Here is a 20,438-nt window from a genome sequence, read left to right as displayed (position 1 = left end):
GGCAGCAGCAATTTCATAAGTAGGAGCAAGTTCTACCAAGTGTCTATCTTCAAAATCTTTAGTTGTACTAACATGAGTGAAAAAATCTTCTATATTATCTCTTCCAATTATAGACCCTCATCCTACCGGTATGTCTTTTAGAGTGTACTTAGGAGGAAACATGATGAAATAAACAAAATGTAAATAAAGTAAATGCAAGTAACTAATTTTTTTTTTGTGTTTTTAATATGGAGAACGCAAACAAGATAGTAAATAAAGTAAAACTAGCAACTAATTTTTTTGTGTTTTGTTTTAGTGCAGCAAACAAAGTAGTAAATAAAATAAAACAAGACAAAAACAAAGTAAAGAGATTGGAAGTGGAGACTCCCCTTGCAGCGTGTCTTGATCTCCCCGGCAACGGCGCCAGAAAAAGAGCTTGATGCGTGCAGTTAACACACGTACGCTGGGAACCCCAAAAGGAAGGTGTGATGCGTACAGTAGCAAGTTTTCCCTCAGTAAGAAACCAAGGTTTATCGAACCAGTAGGAGCCAAGAAGCACATTGAAGGTTGATGGCGGCGAAGTGTAGTGTGGCGCAACACCAGGGATTCCGGCGCCAACGTGGAACCTGCACAACACAATCAAAGTACTTTGCCCCAACGTAACAGTGAGGTTGTCAATCTCACTGGCTTGCTGTAACAAAGGATTAGATGTATAGTGTGGAAGATGATGTTTGTTTGCCAAGAACAGTAAAGAACAATTGCAGTAGATTGTATTTCAGATGTAAAGAATGGACCGGGGTCCACAGTTCACTAGTGGTGTCTCTCCCATAAGATAAATAGCATGTTGGGTGAACAAATTACAGTTGGGCAATTAACAAATAAAGAAGGCATAACAATGCACATGCATATATCATGATGAGTACTATGAGATTTAATCAGGGCATTACGACAAAGTACATAGACCGCTGTCCAGCATGCATCTATGCCTAAATAGTCCACTTTCAGGTTATCATCCGAACCCCTTCCGGTATTAAGTTGCAAGCAAGAGACAATTGCATTAAGTATGGTGCGTAATGTAATCAACACAAATATCCTTAGACAAAGCATCGATGTTTTATCCCTAGTGGCAACATCACATCCACAACCTTAGAACTTTCTCACATCGTCCTGCATTCAATGGAGGCATGAACCCACTATCGAGCATAAATACTCCCTCTTGGAGTTACAAGTATCAACCTGGCCAGAGCCTCTACTAGCAACAAAGAGCATGAAAGAACATAAACAACATATATGATAGATTGATAATCAACTTGACATAGTATTCAATATTCATCGGATCCCAACAAACACAACATGTAGCATTACAAATAGATGATCTTGATCATGATAGGCAGCTCACAAGATCTAACATGATAGCATAATGAGGAGAAGACAACCATCTAGCTACTGCTATGGACCCATAGTTCAGGGGTGAACTACTCACACATCGATCCGGAGGCGATCATGGCGATGAAGAGCCCTCCGGGAGATGATTCCCCTCTCCGGCAGGGGGCCGGAGGCGATCTCCTGAATCCCCCGAGATGGGATTGGCGGCGGCGGTGTCTCTGGAAGGTTTTCCGTATCGTGGCTCTCGGTACTGGGGGTTTCACGACGAAGGCTTTAAGTAGGCGGAAGGGTAGATTTAGGGGCGACACGAGGGCCCCACACAACAGGGCGGCGCGGGCCCAGCCCTGGCCGCGCGGCCCTGGTGTGGCGGCGCGTCGTCGCCCTACTTCGTAATCCTTTCGGTCTTCTGGAAGCTTCGTGGAAAAATAAGACCCTGGGCGTTGATTTCGTCCAATTTCGAGAATATTTCCTTTGTAGGATTTCTGAAACCAAAAACAGCAGAAAACAGCAACTGGCTCTTCGGCATCTCGTCAATAGGTTAGTGCCGGAAAATGCATAATAATGACATAAAGTGTGTATAAAACATGTGAGTATCATCATAAAAGTAGCATGGAACATAAAAAATTATAGATACGTTTGAGACGTATCAGTGTGCGTGCGTGCGTTCATAGGGGTGTTTGTACGTGCGTGTTTGTGAGCGTCTGCGTTGTACCGTGTTCTCAAAAAAATAGCAATAATACACAACACCCCTTGCCCCTTCGTCTCTCGCCCCGATCTCCGTCGACATGAGAGTTGGTATCCTCTCCCCCCGCTTGCTGCTCTGGCGGCAGGAGGGAGGGGAACCCCTCTCTCCCCGTTCTGGTCTAGTTTTTATGGTTAGGGCTTATCTGCGATGGCGCGTCGTTGGGGTGGTGGGAGAGGTGGAGGCTAGGCAAATAAATCTGGTTCAACTCTACTCCCACACCAGTGCAGACCTTCACAACAACGTCTCGAAGTTGATGGCATCGTGTGTTTATCGATCTTTTAAATCGGCGGCTTGGTCTTCTTGCCTTTCTTTAGATCTGGCGAGATATGTTTCTCTGCGTGTTGATGAAGTTCATCGTTATCCACGGCCGCGCTAGGGGCCGGGGCGAGGTGGATGCTCTGGAGCGAGGATGTTGGTTCGGAGGTGGTTGATTTGTCCTTATTCCTTGACTTCGTCAATGGGATACGATGGATCCTGGCCCAGGGTTGCACGGGAACGTCCCCCGGTCAACGTGCCACATCGACATGTGCCTCACTACTTGCAGCGGGCCTGTTCATTGACTCACAAAGCCTCATTGACAATGGTGCTCTTTTGGATCTGGCAATGGTGGAGGCTCGGCGCCTCTTTCGACGCGAGTCTAGGCGACGTTGGTGTTTAGTGGCGGCAGCTGGCTTTAGCAAGTACATGAAACCTAGGATTACTTTTATGCAAAGTTTCCAGGACACTTCTTTTCTCCTCATGTAACTTGATTTTCTATTAATGAAATATGAGGTTGCTCTAAAAAAACTTCTGATGTGCAACCACCTCCTCGATGGGATGGGGCCGACCTCTCAGTTCGGTACTGGGGTAGAACCGTCGAACTTTGAAGGGTGGCCGCCACCCGCTGCCCCACCAACTCTCTCGTTCTTCATGGATCGCCTCATGAATGAGGATACAACGATCTCATCCTCCGCCTCCCAAACAATCTGATCACATGGACCCCGTCTATCGGATGGGACACCACCCGTGCACATGTTTTATTTTCATCGTCACATCAGTAGACCAAGGCTATCCACCACCGGCACCAGCGTTGCCCACTCCTTGCAGCACCGGCAGCTACTCCTTTGCAGAAGTGGTGGCGATTTTTGCAATAATGGTGTCACGTCTACCCCTCCTCTTGCAACAGCGGCAACAGTGGTATCCGAGTAGAGCATGCGAGAGAGGGAGAAATCTAGTCGTGGTCGGAGTTTGGAGCAGTAACTGTTGACGAAGACGGATGTGAATAGCGAGTCATGGCGGCGATCTTCATGTAAAATTGTTACCAGTATTGAATATAACATGGTATAACAAGATCTTGCAGAAGCAACACCCCCTCTTGTAGCATCCCCGTCTTCTCCTTGCATCTTCGACGAACACCCCTGATAGCACTGCCGCCCACCGCCGCCAACTCCTTGTAGCACCAGTGTCTACTCCTTTGTAGCAGTGGAGGAAACTTTTGCAATGTTAGCGTTATGTCGAAGGGGAGCGGGAGAAGGCGAGACGCCTACCCGTCCTCTTGCATCATCGTTGGCAGTGGTATCCGAGTAGAGCTCGCGAGAGAGGGCGAGATCTGGTTGTGGTCGGAACTTGGAGCAGTAACTGCTAACGGAGAAGGATGTGAGAGGACCGAGTCATGGCGTCGATCTTCATCTACTCTCGCTTAATTTAGATCAGGAAAATCGTGCATATTTTATGAACTATATATACCATGGGTCGAATTATGTCAGAAAAAAAGATTTGAAAAACTAGTGGCGACGCACGATCTTTGAACTACTTGTAATAGAGTGGCAATCAACTCCCAATCGTACCAGCGTTACTCGATCACAATGACATGATCTATCAACAGTTCAAGACAGAGGCAAAATGCAGATACTTCCCACCTTGCTAGGAGAAATTCAGTCATATACTAAGGTAGCTACCTAGGTAGTAGAGAGTTCAAATGCGGATGCGATTCGTGACTTGTTTTGACGAAACTTTAGAATTCCCGTAACCTAGCGACCCAAGGAACATTGGCAGACCTTGTTAGCCGCGCGCAACTAAGAAGCAGGCCATACCAGTTCCCCTGTTTCATCAACCCGAGCCCGCTTGGTCCCGTTGGGTGCTGTCATACGAAGTGCAGCGGAGGTCCCCAAAGGTGCCAAGCATCTAGCAACGAGCTCCATTGCAACGGCGGGGCAGCTAATTCTTAGATGCACGAAACCGGTGGTGATCATGACTGCCATGAGATGCACCGGGGAGCTGAGAAAAGCGAAGCATGCTCTCTTCAGCCCGTCGCAGCGGTGCTGCTCGGCCAGCACAAGAATGGTGGCCACCGTGCGCACATCAATATGGCTGCAAAGCTTTTCTTGGCAAATCAGCTTCAGCCTCTCAAGGTTGTACCTATCGGCTGCAACAAGTAGATGCTGTAACATGGCAGCGCCTTCATCTTCCTCCTCCGTCTCCGGCAAGGAGTCCGTGTACACGAAGCAGAGCAGCGCCTTGAACACCTGCGCCTCCATGTCGTCTACGCAGACGACGCTACCGTTGCCACCCTCCTTCATCGCGCCGAGAAGCTTCGCGCTGAAGACCGGGGACCGGGCAGCGAGCACGCACCGGTGCGCGGCGAAGGTCTCGCCGCCGACGCTGAACACGACGTCCGCGCCCTTCTCGCCCTTGAGGAGGTCACCGAGGTGCTGCTTCAGGTCGGACTGCGGCACGGTGACGAACTGGTTGGCGACGGGCGTCGCCTCGGTGCGGAAGTCGTTGAAGACGACGATGTCGCACCTGACCGTGAAGGCGTCGTCCTTGAGGTGCTCCGATTTCTCCAGGTCCTCCCTCTTGACGAACTTCGGGTATCCACGCCCGTTGTCTGTCGTCATGGTGTGCGCAGCAGCCGATTTCAGCGACGGCTGCCTGGTAACGAGGCTGGCGAAACGCATCTGGAACTTTGCCTTGACGCACTTGGTGTCCTTCTCGTCGAGTTCCAGGTAAAGGGATATGTAGTCCGCCGAGTCGGGGGTACGGCCGTTGGGGTAGTACGTGATGCGCCAGCGATGGCCGCCCACGGTGAACTGGCCGGATTTGATGGCCTCGCCATTGGGGTTCACCTTGGTGCTCGAATAGCCCTCGATTTTCAGGATGTGGCAGCCTCTCGCCGTGTCGGCGACGATGGTGGAGGCGGACATCGACGGCTCGCCAGCGGCGAACGACGATGACATGGCAAACTTACTCGATCCCGGGGGGAAATCTGTCTCGTCGCCAAAGATCGATCACCGTGACGTGTTCTAGCACATCGATCTTTGAGACAAGGAATTGCTGTTTTGCTGCGCCTATACAAGGTTATACAAATCTCCGAGACTCCGATTTTGTTTATGAAGGGATCGAGACTCCGAGTCGGGGGTACTACGCCTATGGTGCGACGCCGACTCCTAGGGGCGGCCTCTAGAGGCTGGGGGTGGCCGGATGGGGATGGGAGGCGCCGCAGCCGCATCGCTTGAATCGCTCATCTCCTGCCCGACCGCATCACGTCCCAGATACCTCTTTTTTTTTTCCTCGATCGGAATCGCTTTAAAAAAAGATTAGGTATAGGTATGGGCCTTTGTGCGTTTCGGGGCACATGACACCAATTGGACCTCCATAATAGCTTCTCTAGGAACACTCGGCCCATATTGGAGATAGATGGAGATCGGTATCCCCACTAATCCGGGAGGAAATCCTATACACCGACCAGGTCGGTGTCTACGAGGTATCGCACATCCTGATCGGGTATTGGGCCTGGCCCATTTTCCCCTTTTTCTCTTTTTGTTTACTGTTTCTGTTTCTGTTTTTCTTTTTTTTAGTTTTTTTTGTTTCTTTTTTTTTTCAAATTTGAAAAAGTTTATATTTAAAAATAGTTCAAATTCGAAAACGTTTAAATTCGAAAAGTGATCAAAACGAAAAATGTTCAAAGCTAAAAATTGTTCATATTCGAAAAATGTTCAAATTTAAAATATGTTCATTTTCAAAAAATATTCAAATTTTTGGGAAAAATCGAATTTTTGAAAAAATGTTCACTCTAAAAAATGTTCAAATTTTAAAAAATGTTCATTCTGAAAAATATTCAAATTTTGGAAAAAGATATTCTAAAAAACTATGTTCGAAAAAATTATTTTAAAAAAAGATAAAAAATTTAAAATTCCAGAATAGAAAACAGATTTAAAAAACTCTTCTTTAAAAAAAACGAAAATATGTAAACAAAAAATAAAACGAAATAGAATAAGAAAAACAAAACCGACCTTACCTAATGGGCCGCGGCCCACTACACAACCGCTGGGTCGGGGGGTGTGCGGCACCGCGTCTGCACCGACCCGATCGGTGTATAGGAGGTCCCTAATCCGAGAGCGCCTATACAACGCTTTAAGCGGCGCGGGGCGCTAGTGCCGCGTCAAGCGCTGGCTGCTGGGCCAGGCCCATCTATTCTTCTACGAACATGGCTGTCATGAGATCGACCAACAACATCAAAAATTTGAACAAAATTTAAAATCGAACAAATTGAAAAACGGAATAATTTGAAAACAATGAATTTAAATATCGAACAAATTTCAGATTTAACAAATTTCAAATTTTAACAAATTTTGAATTTTAACAAATTTCGAATTTGAACAAATTTCGAATTTGAACAAATTTCGAATTTGAACAAATTTATAAGAATGAACATTTGTTAAATCTGAACAAAAAACAAATCTGATCAAATTTCGAAATCAACAAAACCAGCAAAAGCCAAAAAGAAAAAACCAGAAACCGAAAAAACATGGAAAGCCCAGAAAAACCGGAAGTAAAAAAAACCGTGCGGGGGTAGGCGCTAATGGGCCGGCCCACCTCGTCCGCCGCTTCAGGAGAGAGCGAATCGCTCCCGCTATGAGCGGGGAATAGAGATTGCGCACTAATCCACTATCGCTAATCTAAAACAAACACTAATCCACTATCGCTTATAGCGGGTCGGAAACGGGACCTCCTATACACCGACCGGGTCGGTGCGGATGCGGTGCCGCACACCCCTCGACCCGGCGGTTCTGTAGTGGGCCGTGGCCCATCAGGTAAGGTCATTTTATTTTTATTTTTATTTTTTTCTGTTTACATATTTTCGTTTTTTAAATCTGGAAGCTTAATTTTTTTTGTCTTTTTTAAAATATTTTTTAGAATATTTTTTTCAAAATTTGAATTTTTTAGATTGAACATTTAAAAATTTGAATATTTTTCGAAAATGAACATATTTAAAATTTGAACATTTTTCGGTTATGAATTTTTTGGATACGAACAATTTTTTTGCTTTGAACATATTTCCATTTTGAACACTTTTCAAATTTGAATGTTTTTCAAATTTGAACTATTTTCAATTTTGAACAAAAAGAAAAATAAACAGAAAAAAGGAAACAAAAAAGAAAACAGAAAAAAAAAGAAAAAAAAAAAGCAGAAACAGAAAACGAAAACGAAAACGAAAAAAGGAAAAAGGAAAAAGTTGAAAATGGGCCAGGCCCAATATCCGACCAGAGTGTGCGGTGCCTTGTAGGCTCCGACCTGGTCGGTGTATAGGATTTACCGTCGGAAACGCCTTATTCCCCGCCGGAGTGCTTCATCGCCCGAAGCATATCCCGAATGGACCGACCTATTAGTTTCGTTGTTCCGTCTACACATACGTACTATAGAATTTTTCTTTCATACCATAACAATGAACTACCTTTATAGTAGTAGTTACACCTCCTTCCCTCCCAGCAGAGACAGTAGTTCAAATCTCGGTATCTACATGGATGTATACACATTTTTTTGAACTTCAATAAGTTTCGAAACCGAGCAAAAACTAAATCTGAGAAAAATTCGAAACTGAGCAAAGATTTAAATCTAAGCAAATTTCAAAACCGGGCAAAAATTTAATCTGCACAAATTCCAAAACCCAAAAAAAGTTTAAGATCTATTCCAATTTAAATTTTGCTCAAATTTGTAATATGCTCGAATTTGAAAGTTGCTCCAATTTAAAATTTGCTAGAATTTGAAAAAATATGTTCAAAAACGGGAAAAAACAGAAAACCAGAAAAACAAAAAGCAAAAACCGATAAAAGAAAAAAAACAAGCAGTAAACCGACCGAACCAGAAGAAGAACCGCAGAAAAAACGAAAAATAAAAACAAACCAAACGACATGGGCTGCGGCCCGCTTGCCCCCGCACGCGGGCAGGCGTTAATCTTCCCCGTTGCTGGGCGGGAAATAGGTTTCCGCGAAATGACTCGGTAGCGTCGCTGAAGGATTTCCTACGCGGGCTCGGCCCATTTCCTTATGTTTGATTCGTTTCGTTCGTTTCATATCGAGTCGTTTCCCTGAGTGTTCGTACGTTCATTCGCTATCAAGTTGGACGCTGCATTGATCTAAACAAAACAAAAACAAAAAAGTTGGACGCTGCATCACTGATCGAAGGGGACCACTGCATATGGAGTTGCTTCCACGTAATTGTTCAAATGCATGCTGTCCTCCACCAACCAATGCATGGACTATATGTACAGATGTACTCCACCAATCTGATTAAACGCCACGGGAACGGAGACCGCAGATATATGGAACATGGGGCATGTGAACCCACTTTTTAAAAAGTTTCGTTTGTGATCTCAAAATATGTTTTAAAAATCGAAACACAAAATGATTTTCCAGATGATCTCAAATATGTGTCTTGGACATGAGTTTCGTGACGAAAAAATCTTTTATTTTATCCCGGCAAAAAAGTGAAATTTTGTAGGGCTATATAGCAGTATATATGTGACGTATTTTGTCTTTTTTAGATTCTGAAATAAAAAAAAGTGGTTTCTCCGCGAAAACTTTCTACGCACACATGGAACATGCGTACGTACCCGGATATTTTTATTTTAGAATTTTTTAACATTTGGAAAATGCATTTCCAACTAGGGTTCACATGCACCCAGGTTCAAACCGGACTTTTCCCACGGGAACGTGTGTTTCTTCATGTCCAAGTTAGCTTCTTAGCTTGTTTTTCTTCTTTCTTATGGAGTATTTTTATTTCTCTTAGGTTTTTTCTTTTTTCCATTTGACTTTTTTACTTCGTTCAGTTTCTAATGGTTCTTTTTTCTATATACTTTTTTCCATTTCTTATTTTTCTTTATCTTATATTTATTACATTCATTTCTTTTTTCCATTTTTTCGTTAGTTTATTTTCTTTTATCTTTTTTCCTTACTCATTTATGTTGTTATTTCTTTACTTTTAAGTACTTTTTTATTGTTTTGTTCTCTGTGATGTACCTTTGTTGTTCCATGATGAATAACAATTTGTTCCTTTATTTAGAAAATTTATTTCTTTTCTAGAAAAGTAGTCCCTCATGGGAAGTTTTCCTCGGCTGCTATAGTCGCATTCTATGAGTAGATGAGATGTGTTTCTCAGACGCAAAATTCTTGTTCCCAAGTATATGAGATGTGTTCTTCGGGTGCAATATTCTCGTTCCCCGAGTCGACAAGATTTGTTTCTAGGACGAACTATCCTTGATCTTTGTATCGACAAATTTGTTCCTATGAGGCAATATTCTTGTTCCGAGACGCAATATTGTTGTTCCGAAAGTAGACCACATGTGTATCTGTGACTCAATGTTCTTGTTTCCTGAGTAGACGAGATTTGTTCCCAGACGCAATATTCTTGTTCCCTGAGGAGGCGGCATGTGTTCCTTAGTCGCTATATTCTTGTTCCCCGAGTAGATGAGATTTCTTCCTCGCACACAATATTATTATTCCCCGGATAGATGAGATTTGTTCCTCTCACAGAATATTCTTGTTCCCTGACATATTCGCAATAAAATATTAAATATTCGCAATTCTCCTGAGGTTGTCGGAACTATTTACAATAAAATATTGGCTACAATTGAGGAGGTCTTATCAATGAAATTTTCATTTGCGCGGGATCTAGGCATATTCCCAACCCATTCCATATATAATTGTTTTCATTCCTTCACAAAATAACATAAAAACAAACAAACACATATGATTCTTAGAAATAGATCAATCTATATGCTCTAAATCCATATACTTTAAACGGATAGAAGAGATATGAATCTTCCGCTCAGCTCAAATTGTAAGGGCATGTACAATGGGATGGCGTCAGCCTGCCCTTAGAGCCGCCACACAAGATATTTGCTGAGTTGGAGGAGAGAGAATAGAGAAAGAGAAGGTTGCCCTCCCTTAGCTAAGGGATGATCCCTTAGAAAATAAGAGAAGACAATTTGCTCCATTGTACCACATGTCTTCCCTTAGCGGCCTATTTTCCTACCAAAATTAATTGATTCTCATTAATTGCAAGAGATAACACAAAGATACGATGCATTGTACAAGTATCATTAGTGTCCTCTCTAGATGATAGCTAAGCGAAGGCATGCCTTCTCTACCATTGTACATGCCCTAATTGTACCCTTTTCCTTCCGCTTGGACTAGAAGAGATAATAAATATTGGCTAATACTAGATTTCATTACACTTTCCTATTTCTCAACAGCAACTTCTCTCATCACCTATTCCGTGTTTTGAAAGTCATAAATTGTCTCATACATACCCTGTTTAGATTTCGATAATATGGTGTAGTATACTTTTTAGAAACATAATTCTAAGGTTTCCATATTTTATTATGCCATAAGAAGAATTCTTCCATTCTATTTTTTGTTGGTTGCGGGAAAACCCGAACTTTTATAAGGAGCACAATTCCTAGTAAAAAAATCCTAAGATCCTACGACTTACATCAAAAGGATTTTTCCAATAGAACTTTGGAACCCCCGAGCAGTTGCTATTGTACCTGTCCTGCAGGAATAAGAAACCTCGCTTTTCGATCACTCAGTTTATTTTCCATAATAAGATTATGTAGGAGAGATGGCCGAGCGGTTGAAGGCGTAGCATTGGAACTGCTATGTAGAATTTTGTTTACCGAGGGTTTGAATCCCTCTCTTTCCATTTTTCTTAATCCATTAACATTAATGATCACAATGTATCAAATAAAAGAACAATTTATTATAGCAATAATATCTTATTTAATAGGAATTCTCTATAGCAAATTATTGTGGGATGTAAAATACTAAATTGAGAATAAGATAAATTTTACTTTTTTTTGATTCTGAAATCGTCTTCAGCAACTAGTACTCTTGTGAAATAATAGGTTAGATGCATTAACTTTCTATTCAAAAAAATATTTGTCTATTCAATTAAAAGAAAACTCGCTATACCCGACTTTGCATATTCTTGCATTTATGCTCGTAGCCTATATCCGCATCCATTCCATAGTGGTTTTCCATTTGTATGTAGAAAGAGCCACATACCCTACCATATGATATTACTTACACCAAAAATACTAGACAATCTTATTTTTATGCACATAAAGAAATAAAGAAGCCATTGCAATTGCCGGAAATACTAAGCCTACTAAAGGCACGAAAATAGAAGGTAAGTTTATATCCGTCATAGAATAGGTGTCTTAATTCAAATTTACTATTTCTATCTATTCAAAAAAAAAATCTTAAGATTCTTATGATATAATTAAGTATATCTATTATAAGGAATATTGACTATTGTATTTTTAGTTTGAAAAAAATATTTTGTAAAAAGACGAAAGGAATAGATAATAAAATAAGAAAATTGCAAAAAACTAGAACTAATTAAAAAGATTTGATTTTTCTTTGCCCACCCTCATAGCCTTTCTATCCTTCTAATCAAATTTTAGGATTCAAAAGACATCGTCCACAACCGCTCATGTGGACCGGAGGTTTTTCCCGAGGCATGGACCGTGTCCATGCGCGTAGCTAGGGGCAGTTGTCCTCTTCCTAGGGCATGTTTGTTGTTACCCCTCCCCCAAGTTTGTGTGGGAAGGAGGGCCAGTGCATCTATATAAGGAGAGGGTAGTTGTCCATTTGACTCCCATCCCGATCTGATTCAAGGCATATCTATCATCTTCCTCTTAGAGTAGATCAGATCGAGATATAGGAAGAGCCTCTCCATGCCACCACCTTGTAACACCATAATCTCTCTCGGGGAGATATCAATACCACTCCAAGACGGGACGTAGGGGTTTTACCACACCACGAGTGCCCTGAACCAGGGTAACACTGTGTTAGCTCTCTGTCATGCTACTGTCGTTCTGCTCCGTCGTCGCCATGGCCATGACTAGCCTGTAGCGTTGCTGCTAGCCCCCAGCGGTTCGATAACCACAATGGTCTTGCCGAGGTACCAGTGTTTGTTTGCGATACCAAAACCCCTGACACCGGAGGAGAAGGTGGCTGAGCAGAGGGCCATCCTCGCGTCCTTCGAGACGTTGGAGAAGGTCGAGGATGACACCAGAGGCGCTGCAGCAACGGCTCCTGGAGGACGCGATGACCCACTGTGCTCTGGCGAGCGTGCAACAGAGGGAGCAGCGGGCGGCGAAGCCGAAGAAGCGGAAGAGGGAGGAAGACAACGATGGGGCAGAACCGTCAAACGCTCCGAGGAATGGCAAGTTGGCTAGGAGCGATCATGCATGTAGCCGTTTTTAATTTGAACTTGTAAAATATAATCAAAATTAGATGAAAAACTTTATAATTTATAATACTCCGTATTAAAATGTTTGGAGGTCTCGTTCGGGGAACACGGCTGAAAATAGACGCGACCAAAAACGATACCAAGCATCCGGACGGCGTTTTGAGGGCACGTGGATATGCTCTCAAAGGCACCATTGGAGCCAAGACGTCCTTGTGTCGCATCCAAATCCATTGGGGTCTGCTTTGCTCCCCTGCGTGGAGAACATCTTTGCGGACGATGTGATGGAAGCATCTCAGGTACAGTCCTGACGCAAGCTACCACCCACAAGCCTGATGATAATTGATAAGACATGAATTAGAGCTCGTGCCACGTCAAAGCTGCATCCACAAAATGCGCCATGATGCATGTGCATGAACAACGCTAGCAGACTTCGGATGGACGCCTGTCTGCAGCACCCGCAATCCAGCAATGAATTCTGCTGCTGCGGCAGATGGCTTTAAAATGGGTAGGTCATGTATGTCAGGATAGAATACCGCGGCCGCTATCAAAGCAATCGTGATCCATTGATCCTCTCCAGCAACAGCAGCAGCTACTGTATCCCAGCCTATCTTCTGACACGCTGAAGAACAGTGAACCATTCTACAGTTTCATAAAGTTACACCTACAGCAGATCGACTGGGCAAAATCGCTGGAAGTACAGAGTCAGACTGCAGCTCCGCCTTGGACGTGCATGCTAGAGCTGCTACATTGTCAAGCTAGCTACATTGCTCCTGGGACCTGCGGATGGTCGCCCGACGTCTGCTGCTCGGCCGGGGCGGCGGCGTCGTTATCGACGACGGTGCCTGCGGCCATCTGAGCGTCCGCAGCAGCCGCCTGCTGGGGAAAGGGCGGTGGGGAAGGCATCGCGGGGCCGTGGCCGAACATGGGCATGCCGGGGATCATCGGGTATGGGAACTGGGCCGCACCAGCGGCGGCGGCGGCGAGGCGCGGGTCGAAGGCGGCCATGCCGTACCCCATGGGGCCGAGGTGGTGGTGGTGGAAGTGCGCCATGGGTGGCATCTGCATCTGCATGTGCTGCATTGCCAGCATCGGTGGCATGCACAGGCCGGCCGTCCCCATCGTCGACATCATCTGCACCTGGAGCTGTAGGGTCTTCAGGTACTCGATGGCTTCCTCAAGCATCGACGCCTTGTCAATCTACAGCACCGAAAATGATTTATGTTATCCAGTTCAGATAAAATTGGTCTCTTTCCTCAGAGATGATCAATGGGTATCTATCTACTCCACCTTGTTGCAATTGGGGATGAGTTCTTGCAGGGCGCGCATCTTCTCGTTGATCCGATCCCTTCTCCTCTGCAATCGCAATATCATACTACCGATTTAGCAAAAACCAGAAACAAAGACACGTAGACGCAAGAAGAGACGCAAGTACCCGCTCCGACATGTTGTGCACTTCGGCGGTGCGGCCGCGCTTGGTGCTCCTGGACGCCGACCTTCTCAGCCCGCCGGCCTCATCGTCAAGATCCTGCGGACAGCACAACACGTTTGCATTGGTGTTAAATTGTGAACCACACAAGAAGCATACGAGGTTGGATCAATGGTGCGTGATGGTGACCATCCATGCCATAGGTTACCTCGTCCTCCTGACTGACCGACCACTCCGGAGCCTGGTGGCTGCTGCTGTTCCTCTTCAGCTGGCTCCGGTCAACATTGTCGGAGCAGACCGACGAGGTCGTCGCCGTGGCGGGCGGCTGAGGCGGCGCCCTCTCAAGAGCCGCCCTCGCTTCCGGTTGTACTCTCTGAGCAAAGGCCGCAGACGCTTCTCCCTGCCGGATAGGGACCGGCGGCGTCGGAGGAGGAGGCGGTGGTACAGGGGCTACCGTGGCGCGCGAGTCCTTGGGCGGCTGCAGCCACGCCATCCTCTGCTCGGAGAAGAGCGGGGTGCTCCTCAGCCGGTTCGTCGACGCCTGCAGCACCGTCGACTCCACGGGGTTGCTCGGCGCGGCCGCGGCGGATGTCCTCTCGTTGGCTGGCGGCGGTGCGCGCTGCAGAGGCCTCGAGAAGAAGGTGAAGTTCATGATGCCCTCGGCGCTCGGCCGAGCCTGCTGCTGGTGCCTGGGTACCGCCGGCTCCGGCATCGGAGCCGGAACGGCGACCGCGCAGTGGGACGTGGCCGGCGCCCCTTCGACGGCAGCGGGGAGGTCGGGGTAGCCGGAGAGCAAGGTGGAGCAGTACTCCGGGGGCAGCGGGGCCGTGTCGCTGTCGTCGTCGTCCACGCCGCCCATGACGGGGTAATGCAGCCACGGCACGGCGTCGTCGTCCGGCGCCCCGAGGAGGTCGCGCATCGCCGTCGCGGACGCCGGGTGGTGCCTGGCGAGGTCCGGCGCCCTGCCGCTGGTGCTGGTGCCGGCCGCGCTGCTGGCGAATGGCGGGAACGGTGCCGCCGCCGTCCGCTGGAGCGCCGGGCCGTTCTGCCAGAGAAGCTCCGGCAGGTCGTTCCCCGGCTGCTGATGACTCCTACGCAGCAGCAGCATCACGAACGCGTCATCGTCAGTATTCACCGAGCGCACGGACGGAGCTTAGTGAAGCCAGCAATGGCGAATCAAGAACGAAGAAGAGGGGAGTAAGAGCACGGCCGGCGAGAACTCACATCCCGCGGCTGGTGTAGCTTGCATATATAAACGGAGGAGCTCCTGCGGCGACAGGTGGATCTTGGCCGACGTCTCGCCGCGGTTGGACGTATTATTTTGTGTCACGAGCGAAGGAGCAAGGAAGGGGTGGAGGAGGAGTGGCGCACCACGAAATTGAAAGCAGAGACGAAGATGCGTGAGAGAGAAAGGGAGGCGGGCGAGCGAGCGAGCGAGGGGGTTGCAGTTAAGGAAGAGCGACGCGCCACCCACCGAGACGGAGGTGTCTCCGTTGATGCCAACGGACGCTGGTGGAGGATGGGCAGTGGGGGCGCCCGCCAACCCCAAGCGCTCCAATTTATATACGGAGTTGTCGAGATCGACGATCGACACGGGAACGAAGCCAGCAAGCTCGTGCTGCGAGACCGCGACTTGTTTGTTTCCACACTGTCTGCCCATCACTCCAGTGATCTGGATACAATGGCTTACCGTAGCTCCTTCGTGTTTCTGAAACTAAGGGTATCTCCACCGGCGGCCGAAATGGTCGAAATCGACCGCGCGTCCGTTTGCATCCAACGGCACGACGTATTTTTTGGCCGAATCATTTTTTTTAAACATGAAACATAATTTACATAGTTAAAACATAAAAAAAAAACTAACGCCTACTGCTGCTCCTCGTCGCTGTCGAGCACGATGAGCTCCAGTATCACCCACGACCAGTAGCCATCCAGGGGAGCGTACGCCGGACGCACCGCTGGTGCTGGAGGTGGAGGAGGCTGCGGCTGTGGCGGCGGTGGTGGCGCCCAGGGCTGCGGCTATGGCGGCGGTGGAGGCGCCCAGGGATACGGCTATGGCGGTGGTGGGCGAGGCGCCCAGGGATACGGTGTGGCGGCGGTGGAGGAGGCGCCCAGGGATACGACTGTGGCGGCGGTGGGGGAGGCACCGCCGAGTCCTGTAGCGCCAGTCGAAGCGCTTCATCCTCCTACAGGCCCGGCGGCATCACGCCGGTGGCGTAGTGGGGCAGCGGCGGCTGCACAGGCGCGTCGTTCTCGGAGACCAGGACGCCGACCTTCGCCATCCCGTCGTCCGTCATGTTCTCCGGGAACTCGAAGTTGCGACCCTCCGCCATGGCCTGCTGCCATTCGTGGAAGACGGCCGCGACGTAGTCGTCGCTGTCGTCCTTCACCTCCTCATTATGGTAGGCGAGCGCCTCGATGTAGTCGTCTTCGTCGTCCTCGTCGCGGTCGTCGTCGTCGTTGTACTGCGCCTGCTGACGACGTGTCGGCTCCTGCTGACGACGCGTCGGCGCCTCCTGTCTTCGTGGACGAGCCGGCGGTGCAGACGCGAAGGGAAAATCCATGTCGCCTATGAAGCCCGCCCTCCTTCTCCTATCCGTCTCCGTAGACAGATACGTACGCTAACTGGGAGAGTCGATGGCGTACGCCGGATCGGCGCGGAGGTCCGACGACAGGTACCGCCTCCTTCGCCGGATCTCCGCGCTCCGATCAGTCTCGCGCGTAGGGACTGGAGGGAGGGCACCCGGCGGCAGCTGAGCCGCCAGCCGTCAGGGAGTTGCACGCCGGACCAGGCGTCGTCGCACGGCAACCATTTTCCGTGCATGAGCCTCCCCACCGTGACGGGGAGCGGCACCCTCTTGCTGCCGCTGCCGGAGGCCTCGAAATCGTTCTTCTTCCCCATGGCGCTGCGACGGTGGTGTTGCGAGTGGAGGTGTGGGCGAAGGACGAACGCCGCCGGTGGACTTTTAAGGGCGGCCGCGCGCGGGATACGATGACATTGAAGGCGGAGCGGAAGCCCAGCCGCCGCCCGCCAGTGCGCGCGCAGAACAGGCAGTCTCGCCATTGATGGCGAAGGCTGCGGCGCAGACGCGGAAGCACTGACCGCCGAAGCGGTGCCCTCGATGCAGACTCGCTGCCAGGCAGGCCCGGTGGAGACGCGAGCGGACACTTTCCGCGTCCGCGCAGCGTCCGTAGAGACGCAAATATGCGGCACGTTTGCGTCTCTGCGGACGCCCTGATCACTTTGCGTCGCGCCGTTGGAGAGGGTGCCAGACGCATTTTCGGTCAAAGCGGACGCAAACGGTCGCTCAGCATCCGTTTGCATCGCGCCGCTGGAGATGCCCTAATAAGATACTACCAGTAATTCTTTCTTAAAATCTCATAAAGACAGCGTTGTAGCATAAAACCACCATTTTTTGGTTATATATTGATTTTGGTATCAGTTTTGCTATGTCTCAGCTGAGATTTTCTTAAGTCTAAGTCACTTACAAAAAAGTGCTTTGAGTTGCACTTTTCTGTTAAAAAATGCAATTGCACTTTTCTGATAGAAATGTGCAACTGAACCGAGTTGCACTTTTCTTTAAACTAAGGTGACTGAGACTTTCATAAGAAAATCTCAGTCAACTGAGACATAGACACACCCTTTTGGTATACCTCTTTTATGTTTCAGATCAAAAATCTATCACATTTTTTTTCGTTTCTCACAAAATATTGAACCTTTCGTAAACATGATTTGATGGAGATTCTAAAGGCCTGGGCCAATCTTTTGGGGTCAATTTGCTGATGTGGACCGGGGCCCCCTTGTCAGTTCAAATTAAAAATCTAAAAATACCCCCAAATAACCTTAATTATTCAAAATATGCCGTGTTGACTATGTCTCTCTCCACCACCGCACGTCACCACCACCGCACCACTGCATTCGTTAGTTTCATCGCCAACGTACTCTGGCGGCATGTCGACGGCCGTCCTCCCCTCTCCTCTCTTCCATTCGCGTGCCTCTCCATCTTCAACCACCGCGTCAAAGGAATTGAAACGAGGAGCATCGAATCGTAGCCCTTACCTCGTCTTCCCCAGCAACGACCTCCGCTGATGTAGCTGCAACGAAAATATTAGAGGTTGAAATATAATCTTCAATCTTTTACCTTGGTTACCATTGGAGGGGAACACTTCATAGTATTCTTCCTTTGCAACAAGAAATTCCTGCATATTAGCATCAAAAGATTCATAGCAAGGTTCTATCTCCAGTTCATCATTAGTAATGCTCTCCTCATGAGTATCTAGGCACGAGGCCTCCGCATATAAATTATAATTAGTTTTAGCATTACAAGAATAATCACTAAAGATAGAGGCATCATAAACAATCATAGCATTTGTAGTGTGCAACTCGTTGTTAACCTCACCTTGGCGTTCCTCCTCTTTATCCTGTGAATTCTAGAAAATGGTTATTTTTGGGAACTACAAGTTTGCATTGTTCCTTAGTCTCTATCACAAGTGCATTATCACTAAGATGTTCATGGCAATACTCAACAATATATTGCAAGGTTTCATATGCCATTTGTAAAAAATCATCATCACTACTCATTATAAGCATCATAATTTTTCGGAGTAGCTCAGTTGCACCTTCATAAAGAACATACCTTATAGTTTCCCTATTAGAATCATTAATTTAGAAAGACACCAATGATTCATCATAAGTATGAGAACATTGAAAGAAAAAAAAAAGCCCAGCACACATACATTGAGGACATATTATTTCATAAGAAGAACATAATGTGTGAGAACAACATATTACTTGATAATACATGTCGCATACATGTGTATGAGAACATTGAAAGAACAAAAAGCCCAGCACACATACATTGAGGACATATTATTTCATAAGAAGAACATAATGTGTGAGAACAACATATTACTTGATAATACATGTCGCATACATGTGCGTCGAGTTGTGTGTTCTTCTTCGTTGTACACACCGTCTTCTTCTTCGGCAGCCATGTGTAGGAATTCCGCGTATGCATTCTCCTCCATTGCAAGTTGCATATGTTCTAGCATAGACATCTTGGAAGACATGATTTGTAGAAACAATTTTTATAGAATTTTGTTCTATAACTTTTTTTTTGTTATTTTCACTATAAATAAAACCAATAAGATAAAAGCAACAAACGGAAATAAACTATGTGCGAGTGGGTAGGTAATAATTAATCTAACGCTATGCTCCCCGGCAACGACGCCAAGTTGATATATGGGTTCCTGCGATCAACAATAAGGTTATTGCAGTAATTGTAGCAGCAAGTATTTATTAGAAAGTCATGTCCCATGAAAGTTTTGCAAATGGCAGTCACACAACACCACACTCACATTATCAGTGTGGCCACGTGCGCACCTAGAATGTTGTTTGGAAAAGTCTACTCTATAGGTTACTAGAATGTCAATGATTTGAGAGAGGTTTGAAGTAACTAAGAATAAAGAGCTAAACAAGAACAAAGTAAACGAGATGGGTTGTACTTGTAGAATTGAATAGAATAAAAGACGATGTCTAGACTTTCTGTCTCACTGGTACTAGAGAAGCAATTGTGTAGCCATCTATTGGAATTACACAAGATAATACTTCACATAAATAAGCGTTCTCCTTATCGGTTGTCACAAGGCGTGTACTAGTTTCAACCTCGTGTTGTCACTACGCAAGTCAATAATACACTCCGGCCCAAAGGATCACAGGAGCTCATCTACCTCCTCTTTGTCATGTGAAGAGAGAGTAATACATAATAGATGAAACACAAAGTCTAATATCGCATACTAGATCATATCTCAACCTAGAACCGAATCAATTAATTAAACATAGATAAATATAAATACAAATAGTAATTCATGGAGATCATCATGTTCAATCTTACAAATAAAAAATATAAAAAAGGGAGAGAGAGAGAGAGAGAGAGGTGGAGATGCCGTTGGAGATGATGACAACGAACGATGCTCACGGTGAAGATGGGGACGTCTCCCTCTCCTTCTCTTGCTTGGATCTTGTGGAGATGTTGGAGGAGATCTTGATCTTGGAGGTGGGAGGCGGATATGGAGGCGGTGGAGCAGCAGGGCTCTGCCCCGGAGGCGTGTGAGGTGTGTGTGGCGTGTTCTTGGAGGCGGCTAGGGTTTCCCTCTTTAAATAGGCATTCTGGAGGTCGGTTTCGCGAACCGCCGGACCTTGGGGCCGAATATGACCATCGGGTCTTCACAAATGTTGTTGAAAGAGCAAAATATGTCCATAAGTGTTTTGTGTGTTTTATGGAAACACTCGAATGTATTTCACCATGGGCATAGTTTGTTTTGAAAAGATTTGCAGGTGCACGGTGGCCTCGCTGATCATCTCAGGACTGGAAGACTCACGAGTAGTTG

At 46.7% G+C, this 20,438-nt stretch overlaps 2 protein-coding genes and 1 non-coding gene across 4 annotated transcripts; 1 reads left to right on the top strand and 2 right to left on the bottom strand.

The window, feature by feature from the left end:
- Window positions 1–3,883: 3,883 nt before the first annotated feature.
- Window positions 3,884–5,469, bottom strand: LOC127334309 (BTB/POZ and MATH domain-containing protein 1-like). Its single transcript, XM_051360762.2, has one exon. It carries the CDS (start codon window positions 5,323–5,325, stop codon window positions 4,165–4,167), a length of 1,161 nt encoding a protein of 386 aa, XP_051216722.1. The 5' UTR covers window positions 5,326–5,469; the 3' UTR covers window positions 3,884–4,164.
- A 5,515-nt stretch (window positions 5,470–10,984) lies between these two features.
- On the top strand, window positions 10,985–11,071 carry TRNAS-GGA (transfer RNA serine (anticodon GGA)). The gene has a single exon. It is a non-coding gene; the product is annotated as a tRNA-Ser (tRNA).
- Window positions 11,072–13,167: 2,096 nt separating this feature from the next.
- On the bottom strand, window positions 13,168–15,573 carry LOC127346894 (transcription factor APG). 2 transcript variants are annotated; one of them, XM_051373144.1, is made up of 5 exons: window positions 15,276–15,573; window positions 14,260–15,142; window positions 14,058–14,150; window positions 13,913–13,978; window positions 13,168–13,822 (listed from the first exon to the last, which is right to left on the bottom strand). In XM_051373144.1, coding segments are annotated over exons 1-5 (1,482 nt in total). In that variant the 5' UTR covers window positions 15,278–15,573; the 3' UTR covers window positions 13,168–13,384. The 2 variants fall into 2 exon arrangements, with proteins under 2 accessions (XP_051229104.1, XP_051229100.1); XM_051373140.1 differs by having other exon boundaries at window positions 14,260–15,573.
- Window positions 15,574–20,438: the final 4,865 nt, after the last annotated feature.

This window comes from Lolium perenne, chromosome 1 (assembly GCF_019359855.2).
Source record: "Lolium perenne isolate Kyuss_39 chromosome 1, Kyuss_2.0, whole genome shotgun sequence".
NCBI classification, from domain to species: domain Eukaryota; kingdom Viridiplantae; phylum Streptophyta; class Magnoliopsida; order Poales; family Poaceae; genus Lolium; species Lolium perenne.
The sequence above is the reverse complement of the archived record's forward strand: the minus strand, read 5'-3'. Positions and strand labels throughout refer to the sequence as shown.

Coding starts and splice junctions, on each gene's coding strand:
- LOC127334309 (XM_051360762.2), bottom strand. CDS start 5,325: ATGTCATCGTCGTTCGCCGCTGGCGAGCCGTCGATGTCCGCCTCCACC.
- LOC127346894 (XM_051373140.1), bottom strand. CDS start 15,159: ATGCTGCTGCTGCGTAGGAGTCATCAGCAGCCGGGGAACGACCTGCCG. Junction 14,151..14,259: donor CGGTCAGTCAGGAGGACGAG/GTAACCTATGGC, acceptor TGCTGTCCGCAG/GATCTTGACGATGAGGCCGG. Junction 13,823..13,912: donor TCATCCCCAATTGCAACAAG/GTGGAGTAGATA, acceptor TCGGTGCTGTAG/ATTGACAAGGCGTCGATGCT.